The sequence below is a fragment of the Xyrauchen texanus genome, chromosome 30 (assembly GCF_025860055.1).
Source record: "Xyrauchen texanus isolate HMW12.3.18 chromosome 30, RBS_HiC_50CHRs, whole genome shotgun sequence".
Lineage (NCBI taxonomy): Eukaryota > Metazoa > Chordata > Actinopteri > Cypriniformes > Catostomidae > Xyrauchen > Xyrauchen texanus.
In genome coordinates, this window is record NC_068305.1 from 8,498,278 (window position 1) to 8,510,851 (window position 12,574).

General features: G+C 40.6%; 1 protein-coding gene across 1 annotated transcript in view; it reads left to right on the forward strand.

The window, feature by feature from the left end:
* LOC127623643 (thyrotropin receptor-like) overlaps nt 1–12,574 on the forward strand; it is a 74,292-nt gene that overhangs the window by 43,637 nt on the left and 18,081 nt on the right. Inside the window, 1 exon segment of the mRNA XM_052098060.1 lies at nt 2,106–2,180. Within this exon segment, the coding sequence (XP_051954020.1) occupies nt 2,106–2,180 (75 nt within the window).

Consider the following 12,574-nt stretch of genomic DNA (forward strand, 5'->3'; position numbering starts at 1 on the left):
CCATTCCACCACATCCCAAAGATGCTCTATTGGGTTGAGATCTGGTGACTGTGGGGGCCATTTTAGTACAGTGAACTCATTGTCATGTTCAAGAAACCAATTTGAAATGATTTGAGCTTTGTGACATGGTGGATTATCCTGCTGGAAGTAGCCATCAGAGGATGGGTACATGGTGGCCATAAAGTGATGGACATGGTCAGAAACAATGCTCAGGTAGGCCGTGGCATTTAAACGATGCCCAATTGGCACTAAGGGGCCTTAAATGTGCCAAGAAAACATCCCCCACACCATTACACCACCACCACCAGCCTGCACAGTGGTACCAAGGCTCATTCTGTTTACGCCAAATTCTGACTCTACCATCTGAATGTCTCAACAGAAATCGAGACTCATCAGACAAGGCAACATTTTTCCAGTCTTCAACTGTCCAATTTTGGTGAGCTCTTGCAAATTGTAGCCTCTTTTTCCTATTTGTAGTGGAGATGAGTGGTACCCGGTGGGGTCTTCTGCTGTTGTAGCCCATCCGCCTCAAGGTTGTGCGTGTTGTGGCTTCACAAATGCTTTGCTGCATACCTCGGTTGTAACGAGTGGTTATTTCAGGCAAAGTTGCTCTTCTATCAGCTTGAATCAGTCGGCCCATTCTCCTCTGATCTCTAGCATCAACAAGGCATTTTCGCCCACAGGACTGCTGCATACTGGATGTTTTTCCCTTTTCACACCATTCTTTGTAAACCCTAGAAATGGTTGTGTGTGAAAATCCCAGTAACTGAGCAGATTGTGAAATACTCAGACCGGCCCGTGTGGCAGCAACAACCATGCCATTCTCAAAATTGCTTAAATCACCTTTCTTTCCCATTCTGACATTCAGTTTGGAGTTCAGGAGATTGTCTTGACCAGGACCACACCCCTAAATGCATTGAAGCAACTGCATGTGATTGGTTGATTAGATAATTGCATTAATGAGAAATTGAACAGGTGTTCCTAATAATCCTTTAGGTGAGTGTATAGTATATATATATATATATATATATATATATATATATATATATATATATATATATATATATATATATATACACACCTGATATTATTATAATTTGTATAAATTAGTATAAATTATATTTGTATAAATTAGTATAAGTGAACAGAACTGCTCAAAAATGTATTAATGTTAGGTTATTAGTTTTAATCTAACTTAAAGTAAAATCAGGTGTCCTTGTTGATGTTAAACATGCAGGCTGGCTAGTTTATACCATAGTATGCTCTTATCAAGATTTATTTCAATCTTAAAAATGAGAACAAATAATGTGTTTATCCTCTCTGTGTACCTCATGTCACTATTAAAAGTGACCCAGCACCATTTTTTCACCATTTTTGGATAATTTCTACAAATTCTGCTAAAAACTACTACTGTACTACATACGGTACATGACTCCCGTTGATTCATTTAAAAAAAAAAAAAAACTCTTGTCAGATGAAAATGGCGGATGCAACAGTTGCTTATATAGGATTGGTCAGTAACACTTAAAAGGTGGGGCTTAGCAAAGGGTCACTTAGCTTATCAAAGATTAAACAAAAAAAAACCTAATAATGAATAAATGTACAGAAATGTGTCAAAGTGAGGAAAACATTTTGGGCTACACTTTTTATTCATAAGAAATTGATTAGACCGTTGAAAGTGGGCGTTACCAGGATGGAGGAAGACTGTATGCGAGTTTGCTAAAACAATACCTAAACCACTATTGGTTACCATTATCTAAAAACCGCCAAAGTAATGTTATCGGAAAAGAGCACGTTATTACATTTTGATTCCAGAGATTGCAAAGACTTTTTTTTGCCTTTGAAATAACATGCACCAATTAATTATTTACACTAAGACCAGGAATGTGAAATAAGAAAGTAAATACTGTAGGGTACATTTTCTATTTCGCGTTGAAAATAGCAATGTGTCTCCCCTGTGAAATCTGTGAAAATGTCAGCCATTTAAGATTGAAGGGAGTTTTTTTTCTTCTTTTTCTATTTTTCTGGGGACTCAAAATAACTTTTTTTTTTTTTTTTTAATTCAAACAGGATTTTAACAGGATTTCCCTCCCTTCTTTCCTCAGCTATTTGTCTGTGGATATCTCTCTGAGCAGGTTAGAAAAGCATTCCTTCTACAACCTGAGGAAGATCACTCATATGTAAGTCAAAGCATCTCGAAAGTACGTTTTCTAGTCAACCACACACACAAAAAAATCCTCTTTCATTCAAATTACTTTACAAATACATGTTTCACAGTGAAACTAAGATGCTTTGTTTTAGCTAAAAAATGGTGTCTTGATTTACTTCACAGCATTGTGTTCATAAGTATTTCCATAAAATCATATTGTTATTGTCCTTTGACATGCACTGCACATCACAACCTGTCTTGCACTTGACGTGAAAGAGAAGAGCTGCATAAATACTTAAGAAGTAATCTGAAAGTACTGTCTGGTATACTTTTCTTTAAACGTGTGGTTTTGAAGCCAGAATAAATGCAATGATGGTTTCAGAAACAGTAGAACATTTTTACAGAACCAGACCATAAAAGCCATAGTCATAAATTCATATTGTTATTAAATGGCATCATATTACATCTGCTGGGTTTGTAATATACACAGCACAGGAGATGCAATTGACTAAATTGTTCACAACTATAATGGCTTAACAATCTATAAGATGCACTAGAAGATGATGATTAAAGTTTTTCCTCAGTTGATTTGATACATTTGACCAAACTAAGGTCGATATTCTCAAAACAATTTACTCAGCCATCTGAACAACATTTAATTTTCCCAAACATACTGTAAATTTGTCATGATTTCATTTTCTTGCAACACTACACAGATGTCCCTGATCCAAGTTTCATGCTTTCGAAACATTTCATTTAGCAAATGCACATGGCATATTAACAGATGTCATCACTTTGATATCTGCTGCATTAGTAATGCACACAGCAAAGGAAATGCAATTGACTAAATTGTTCACACAACTATCGTGAATTTTCTATATAAAAGGGGTCTAATGTGAAAACTCAGAGCAAACAAACAGTGAGGAAGAGGAAGAACAAGACAAAGAAGAAGTGTAGAGGAAGAGGAAGATGTGATGTGGAAAGGGGAAGTTGCTCAAAACTCCTTTAATGCCTACCCTTTGCAATAGCAAATAGATGTATCGGTGGCACACCCAAACTTAAATTTAAAATATACATTTAATTAAATGTGCTAGACAGGATTAGGCCTGTCAAAAAGAATAGCTTGACCCCAGATAGCTCCAAACCGCTGGTTACAATAAGGGTTAAAATGAATAGAGTAAATGGACATTTATTTTACCCACAAAAACGACACTTTAATTGGATAAATATCCATTTAAGTGAAGAATATGCAGATTGAGTTTCATTACATTCACGACAAAAAGGATTCAGATTTCAAAATTATACATTGTTCCACAAACCAAACAAATGCAAATCAATTTTAAGGCTACTAGTCCAATTGTCTCAGACAAATAATAGAAAACAAAATGGAACAGATCAATAGCAAAGCATATAAAAAAATTAACACCAAAACAAAACAAGCAAAGCTGTATTTCGATGTGTTTTTGCATATTAGGAATGCGTGGGTGCTGGTTTAGGAGTGCTTACATGTTCCTCAGTGTGTGCGATGCTTGCAGGACACAGAGGGAGTGACAGAAGAGGGGAATGAGCAGGTTGAGGGCCCTACATGATCACCTGGCATCTAGGACACATGACTCCATCTTAACTCAGTTGCAAAGCACTTTGCTGGGTCAGCAGTTGCTCACACCACTCCACTTTAAGAATGAGTCATTTGTGTGAGGGCTTGGTCCAGTCTTTGAATCCAGGCAAACACTTTGTCATGCTAAGTGCTATCAGTCCCTTCTTTGTTTAGTCCTCTCACACTGTTGGCATTCCTCCTTTTTACATCACACGTAGACAAGTCAAACTTTCTCCTTGCACCGTCTCTGCACATCACTTGATTCACCCCACACCTGTCTAACCTGGTGCAATATACCGAGCAGCCATTATATTTGCTTTCTCTTTCTTATGGTAATTGAGTGGTGGATCCTTAAAGGGACAGTTTGTGTTTTCACTCTGCCACATGGAGATGGTATAAAGATGGTGAGCAGACAGGTAGAGGACAGTGTGGTGGAAGAAGAGAGTAGAAGAGACAGAGAAGATGCCCAAATGATCTGTGAGCCCTCTAGTTCATTATGTTATGAATCAAGATCTCTTTCAGAGTTCGGCCTAATTTGAGTGACTTTAATCTCAACAATAAAGAATAAGAGGGATAAATGGCATTGGTCTGCATGCCACAATCTATGTCACGGGTCAACAAGGAACCAACATGACAATCTGTGTTTTGCTGTACTGTTTTGGGGCCATACAATATAAGTTGTAGCATGACCACAATTGCCTTTGTAGCAGGGAGAGAAGGCTCGGACATGGACATGGTGTGAAATATTACCCCAGAGGGCCCTTTAATGTGGCCAACTAAGGACACTGTGGTGTTCTGAGGTATGTGATGTTTTTGTTGTACAGCTGTCCGGTAGCGCGTTTGGTGCTTCGATGTGTTATAAAAGGGTGGGGAAATGAAGATAGCAGGACAGTGGCACTTGCCTAGAAACTGAGAAATCCTTTTCTAGTCACATTCTGTAAGAGAGAGAAAACAAACAGCATGAGTTCTTGATGAGTCACAGGTGTTTCTCTTTTTGAGAAAAGAAGGGGAACATCCGTGATAGGTCATCTGTATTCCCATTGGCTGTTCCCGCCTGGTGTTTCACTGTAAATGGAAGTCCTGGAGTGTGAGAAATCAACTTGTGAAGCAAGCATTGGTGGCTTTGGCTTTAGCCTTCCACAGCATCGGTGCGTGATCTGTGGACAACATGAAGTGTCTGCTCAGGCAATAATTACAGAGTTCCTGAACTGCCCACTTTATTGCGAGCACTTCCTTTTTGTCAGCATAGCAGGTTTCTGCCAGGGACAGCTTGCAGCTGATGTATACAATCGGATGCACCTCACCTTGGAATTCCTGGGAAAGAACAGCCCTGAGGCCTGTTTCAGAAGTGTCAGTCTGAAGAACGAAAGGCTTGAAAAAATCAGGTGCATGGAGGATGGGCTCTGAGGTGTGGGGATTCTTTAGCATGGTGAAGGCTTTCTCAACATTCTCATTCCACTTTATCTTTTTGAGCTGCCCTTTCCTGGTCAGGAATGTGAGGGTACAAGCCAGAGATGAGAAGTGGGGGATAAAACACCTATAGTAGCCCATCAACCCAAGGAAGAAATGTACCTGTGTTTTTGTTTGAGGTTGAGTTCAATTCTGCACCACTTCCACCTTCTTCTCCTGGGGTTTTTGGAGTCCTCACCCAATCTGGTAGCCCAGAGAGTGTGCCTCTGACAATACCAAATGTAATTTATTTCGACTGGTGGTGAGTTCAGCCCTACAGAGTTCCTCTAGCACCTTCTGGAAATGCAGCAGATGGTCCTCCCAGCTCTCACCATGGATCACCACATCATCTAGGTAGGCAGCTTCATCATACTGGCGGTGGGGCTTGAGTTTGAGCACATCCATAATCCGTTGGAAGGTGGTCCCATGAAGGTCAAATGGTAGGACCTGATACTGCCAATGCCCATTAGCTGGACTAAAGGCAGTCTTTTCCTTAGCAGTAGAGGTTAATGGCATCTGCCAATAGCCCTTAGCCAGATCCAGGGTGAAGATGAAATGGGCTCTTCCCAGGTGTTCGATCATCTCATCCAGCCAAGGCATGGGGTAGCTGTCTAAGGTGGAGACTTCACTGTGCCATCAGAAGTCAGGCGGAAGGTGCCATCTGCACCTTGTTAACGAGATGTATTCCGGTCGACATCACACTAGAGAGTGGGCCCTCCAGGGTGTTATAGGAGCTCTCTCCCCAGTCTCTCTTGCATACGCTGCCTCCGCCAGCTCTACCGCAACCACCAGCTGGCCTAATTTCTGCTGATCCCTCATGCTTACATTCTGTTGCCATCCACGAGGAAGAGAGCACAACAGCTTGTCAATGACCTCTTTCTCCACTACCTGGGCAGCAGTGGGCTGGTCCTCCATCAGCCACCGCTGGGCCAGCTGGAAAAGCTGTGCAGCCTGGGTGTGGATCAGGACCATAGGATAATGTGCTCAGTCACAAGAGTGACAAACCCACTCTAGCCAATATCTCTGCTCTCAGGGCCTCATAATACATTGTGATGGCTGGGTCCAGGGAATAGTATGCCCCTTGAGGAAAGGCACAATTATGTTTGACCACTCTTCCCTGTCCCAACCGTCACGGTCGGCCACCACTTCAAAAGTGTGGAGATAAGCCTCAGTATCAGTTTTGTAAGCATTGATTGGGCATGCTGTCAGGCGTCCACCTGCAGTTTTCATGCAACGATTTCCCCACTAAGTCGCATGACTTCACGTTCTGTCCACTCTAGCCCAACTGTCAGATGTGTGCAAGGCATGGATTCAACTTTCACATTGTTTTTGTTTTGGCCAGACAGAAATGAGAGGCATGATTAATATGTACATGAACCTGTGAGGATGCCAGCGAGTGCAAAGGAGGAGACAGAAGCTGGCTCCCTGAGGAGAGGCTTACTCTGCGTTTTAATGCCAGCGGTGATGAGGCTCCGCTCACATCAGGTGTGCCTCATCATCCGCAGCCCAAATAAGGCTCATTAAGTTGCCCCTCTCCTCTATCCTACCCACTCCCATTTTGAGCCTGGCTGAAGGACCTAAGAGGTGGGGCGATGATGACGAAAGAGAGCGGCGGGTCTTTCCACCACAGAGCTCATATTCATCTGTCGTATCTCTGATATTCAGACTCAATAAATGAGACCGAGTTACACACCGGTCTATTATTGTGATAACATGATGGCATGTAACAATAAAACAAACTGATTGGTCACTTACATGTATCAAATGGCTCCTTCACGTGCAAGCAGGTGATTCCCGCTGCCCTTGCTGCCTTAATATAGTAAAAGATAATACAGTTACAGTGCTTTAACTTTTTGTAAATTTGTAAGCATGGAAGTTGTTCACACTCCAGTAGTACAGGAGAGCCTACTAAGTAAATAACATGAAAACTCATACTACATTTGGATGGTAGAGCCCACACTGCAATTTGAATGCGAGAGCATGGGACCAATCCTCAGAAGCTCATGCTGCATCCCAACGGAAGACCCCAAACTGAAAGTCAAACATGGTGCCAAGTAAAGAGCCTTACCAAACTGAGGTTTGCAACTGGTGGATATTCAAGAGCCACACCCCAAGACTTTACTTAGAGGGAAGAGCCAATTGTGCTCGAATGATATAAGTTTAATAACTGGGGATTCTTAAACTAGAATAAAGGAAAATTAACCTTGCTTGGACTCCATCATTCTGTATTTATGGAAATAATTAATGCTGCATTTAAAACAAGCCCTCAATCAATTAAACAATTAGACTTCAGAGCTCTTAGAATGTATATTATTGGTTCTGATGTAACTGTGGAAACATGTCAAAAGACCATCTAATGAATCAGTTAGTTGCTAGCGCAAACCTTGACTTTAGTTGCTGCTCTTAAATAGAAAAGGCGAAATGAAGGTTTACTGCAATTCCAGATTTAAAGTGGGTCAATTAGAGATTTAATTTAGGTTCTTCTTAAGTCAATAGGTAAATTAAATTTAAGTAGGTAAATGGCCTTTGTTTGCACAAGCTCTTTTCTATTCGAATTGGAGACAATGCATTCAAACGGGAGAATATTTATGCATATGTGTCAGCGTTGTTGTCCCCAGTCATGGTTAATTTTGGATCTCTGTGTGTTTGGCTCCCATACCAGACTCAACAATAGGAGATAAAGGTTGGAACGGAGTCTAAAAAGTAGTCAAATTAATTGGATCATTGCGGAAAGGAATTTAAAACAAACCAGGTTTTACCAAGTCAGGTTTCCATGTGATGTTAAAGATTTCTGTCAACAGTTCTCTAATCTGACATAGAAAGCTAGGCTATTGATTATCAATTTGGGAAAGCTGTTGTGAAGTTATTGCCTTAATTCCTGTGTGAAATAAGAAGCTGCTGAAAAGGTTACATGAGCAAAATGTGACAAGAAAAAGACAAAGGGATTATAGGCAGCTATTACGAGAAATGAGTTTGTGTTCACGTTTACATAAAAATCTGCAGACACACTTGTAAAGGCAACAAAGCATCCCTGGACATCTGCAAACTTAGTTGTAAAGGGAATAAAGAAAACTTACAATTCATACAATCCTGAAGAGGGAATGGAACATCTGATAGAGCAAGCAGGTGAACATATCAGTGATTTCAGAAATGCAACTGATATTCTAATAGTTATACCATTAATTATTTAGTTTTAGTACTTTGGTTTATGATCAAGAAAGAAATCAATGAAAAACTCAGCAGCCTGCTGGCCATCAGAGGAGCATACTGTATAAAGTAATGTCTCACAATAATAGTGCAGGAGCTTGCTATCAGAGTGGGTAAAGGGGGCTTAGTTTGCACTGATGAATTGCTTGTGCAATCTGTTTGTGCTTATTTGTGTGAAGAATATGGTATTAATCTTGGAGGCCTGCAGGCTAAAAGTAGGTAGAGAAATGTAACATGTACAGTTTTGTATGCAAGGTGATCTCAATGGCTGAGAGAGGAAACACCTGTGAAGTGTTACCAGGTTGAGACAATAGAGTAGTCATAATAACATTTGTTTGAATCTATAGCTAGCTATTGATTTTTTTTGGGAGCTGTAGCATAGGAAACAGATCCGGTGTGGAGTCTGCTTGTGCCTTGGTTTACACTGAATTGGAGGGATTACAATTATAGTAAAAAATAAAAAGGCTGAAAACAACACTAAAATAAAGTGGTGGTCGCCATAGACACAAAAGATTAAAATAGTTAGCTGCTTCAGCAGCTTCTGTTGAATAACATTATTACATGCGATGGAAGAGCTTCATCTGATGAGGGGAAATGTTTCGAGCTGAGGAGTGAAAGCCAAATGCCAGAAAGACTGCCACTTTAGTGAGATAAACAGCGTTTTATATACTCTGTGGGTTGATTGACAGATTAGATAAGCTCCTCCTGAACATTTGTTTATCAGACTCCATTAATTACATGGGAAGTAATGTCAAGTCTATTAGTAAATCTATAGAAATGCAGATTTACATAAAGGATGATGAGATTTGTTTCGGTCAAGAACGTCTCAAGGTGCGCTCCATTCAGCCGTGGCCATCCATATGCCTTATTACATCTAAGACTTTATTATGTAATAGCTTTTGAGGGGCTGTAAGGTGTGGTGCTAAAAAAATAACGGCAATTTGGAACTCACATTTTAAGTCATTTTTATTTGAATTTGTGTAGCTTGGCTACCATGGTTGTTCTCCCTTCGAAGAGCCCTGTGGAGGCAGCATTTATGCCATTTGAGTGTTAAAATACACTAAAAAATGTAAACACTTAATCCTGATGTACCTTGTCAAGTCCTACTGAAATGGAATTGACGTGAGCCTTTTTAAAAAATGGTATAGAATTTATTCAGAGTAAAAAATTGCTGTCCCCCATTATTTTGTCAATACCGAAACAAACAAAAAAAGCAATCTGAAGCAAAACTTGGCCGCACCCCAAACCATGTGACCAGGGAGACAAATTAAGCAATTTTCTCTCCCTGGACCATGTATTGTGTAGAAGTATTTGAACATTTTGAAATAACAGTGTTATAAAGTCAGAAAACCTGGATGTGATTTTTAAAGTGTCATTACAGAACTTGTTGTTAGTCTTATAAATCACAAAATGTGATGTTTGAAAAAATTACATGTGTTTTTTGTGATTTCCTCTGTTCAAATGAGTGATATCTAGTTTTTTTTTATTTTATACCATGATTTTTTTTTTGAAACGGTGACCAGGATAGGACATGTTTCATATTATTATATGAATATCAACATGATATCTCCAATATTTTACATTTAGCAAAATATTTATTTTTACATTAGTTGCATAAATTAAAGTATAAAACGGAATATAGGTGTAATGATGAGCAGGTGAAGGCAGACGAGGGGCGAGGATCTAAATGCAATTGGTTTTTATTGACAAAATAACTAGACAAACCACACTGGAACAAATAAAACGTCCACAATGGGAAAATAAAACAAAAACACGGAAGACATTCAATGGGAAACACGGAAGACATTCAAAGGGTAAACGGGCAAAACAAGCATCCTCAAACATCAACGATCGACAATGGCTGAACAAAGAACCAGGGTTTAAATACAGAAAGGAACAAACAAGGGAATGAGGGACACCTGGGGGAAACAATCAGGGAAGGAGAAACAATCAGGGGAACACCAATCATAAAAAGAAACTACAAAAGGACTACAAAAACCAAACAGGAAACAGGAACTAAACTTCAACATAAAGCACAAAAACAAAAGACAACAGTGAACATAACAGAATCCCCCCTCAAAGGATCGGATTCCAGACGATCCTAAAACAAAATTAAATGACAAAAAACCCCACAAAAAACAAAATGAGGGCACCAGGGGCAAACAGACAGTCCAAGGGGGCACAAGGGGCAGACAGACAGACCAAGGGGGCACAAGGGGCAGACGGACAGTCCAAGGGGGCACAAGGGGCAAGAGGGCAGTCCAAGGGGGCACAAGGGGCAAGAAGGCAGTCCAAGGGGGCACAGAGGGCAGGCAGGGACAGGTTCAGGAGGCCTGGGAGGTGGCCGCAGGACAGGGACAGGTTCAGGAGGCTTGGGAGGCGGCCGTAGGACAGGGACAGGTTCAGGAGGCCTGGGAGGCGGCCGTAGGACAGGGACAGGTTCAGGAGGCCTGGGAGGCGGCTCACTGACGTACGAGGCTACGGGCGCTGGCTAGCTGACGGTAGGGGCCACGGGCGCTGGCTCGCTGACGGTAGGGGCCGCGGGGGCTGGCTCGCTGACGGTAGGGGCCGCGGGCGCTGGCTCGCTGACGGTAGGGGCCGCGGGCGCTGGCTCGCTGACCGGGGGCGCTGGCTTTTCAAAACGAGACTCACATACTCCCTCCACGTGTGATCTCCGGGTTCCGGCGCTTCCCTCTGCCGGCATGTAGGTAGCCCGAGCCGGTAGATGGTCTTCAGGGAAGTGTCATCGAACCCGGTGTGGATGGCAACAGTGGAGAAGAGATGTGAGTACTCGCAGATGGTCAAATCCGCCTGGGCCAGTTCGGTGAAAACCGCTGCTACTGTAGATCCATTTTGGTCAATCGTTCTGTAATGATGAGCAGGTGAAGGCAGACGAGGGGCGAGGATCTAAATGCAGTTGGTTTTTATTGACAAAATAACTAGACAAACCACACTGGAACAAATAAAACGTCCACAATGGGAAAATAAAACAAAAACACGTTAGACATTCAATGGGAACCACGGAAGACATTCAATGGGAACCACGGAAGACATTCAATGGGAACCACGGAAGACATTCAATGGGTAAACGGGCAAAACAAGCATCCACAAATATCAACGATCGACAATGACTGAACAAAGAACCAGGGTTTAAATACAGAAAGGAACAAACAAGGGAATGAGGGACACCTGGGGGAAATAATCAGGGAAGGAGAAACAATCAGGGGAACACCAATCATAAAAAGAAACTACAAAGGACTACAAAAACCAAACAGGAAACAGGAACTAAACTAAACTTCAACATAAAAGCACAAAAACAAAAGACAACAGTGAACATAACAATAGGTACCAAACATATTAATACAATTTATTATTTTATAATAAATTATATGGAATCATCAAAAATGAAGATTCATATTAATTCGGGTTTTTTTTGGTTTGTTAGTTTTTTATGTTTCGGTATTAATGAAAATAGGGACGCCATTTATGAACATTTATTTTAGACATGTGTTTTGCATATTGCCATATATCAGAATTCTGCACACACACAAAATCATTTTAAGATTTATGCATTTCAATTTCATAACAAAATTCCATCAATTTGAATTGTGTAATGTTTACCAAAATAACTCAATGCAATCTAATGGAATGTTTAATAAAATTGAAATGCATAAATCCTAAAATTATTATTATTATTTTGAGTCTGTATGTATCTCATAGTACCTAATGATGCAATACAGAAAGTGTCACTGTATCTTCTCACTTTTTAACATGATTCAGTATTTTGACAATAATCGACTCGACTTTTGTCTCATAAATGCAAATGCTAAAAAGTTTCCTGTGGGAACGCAAATGTTTTGCGAGAGTCATGTCCAGTCAAGTCATTTTTATTTGTTATATTTTATTCGTTTCAAAGCAGCTTTACAGGAATCATGATTTAACAGAAAATTAAACTGTAATATCTATAAATATAAGGTAGAGCATGCAAAAGCAAAAATTTAGTTTTTTTCTCTCCCTACTTATTTTTCCCAACCACATTGTCCCCTTAGAGGTTCTGGTGAATGCTACAAATTTATCCAAAATTTGCACAGAAAATGTTTTTGGGCCTTTGTGGCAGGGCGGAGGGCGGGGCCGGGTCATGATCATACACACCCGGTCCCTTATCAGGCTAA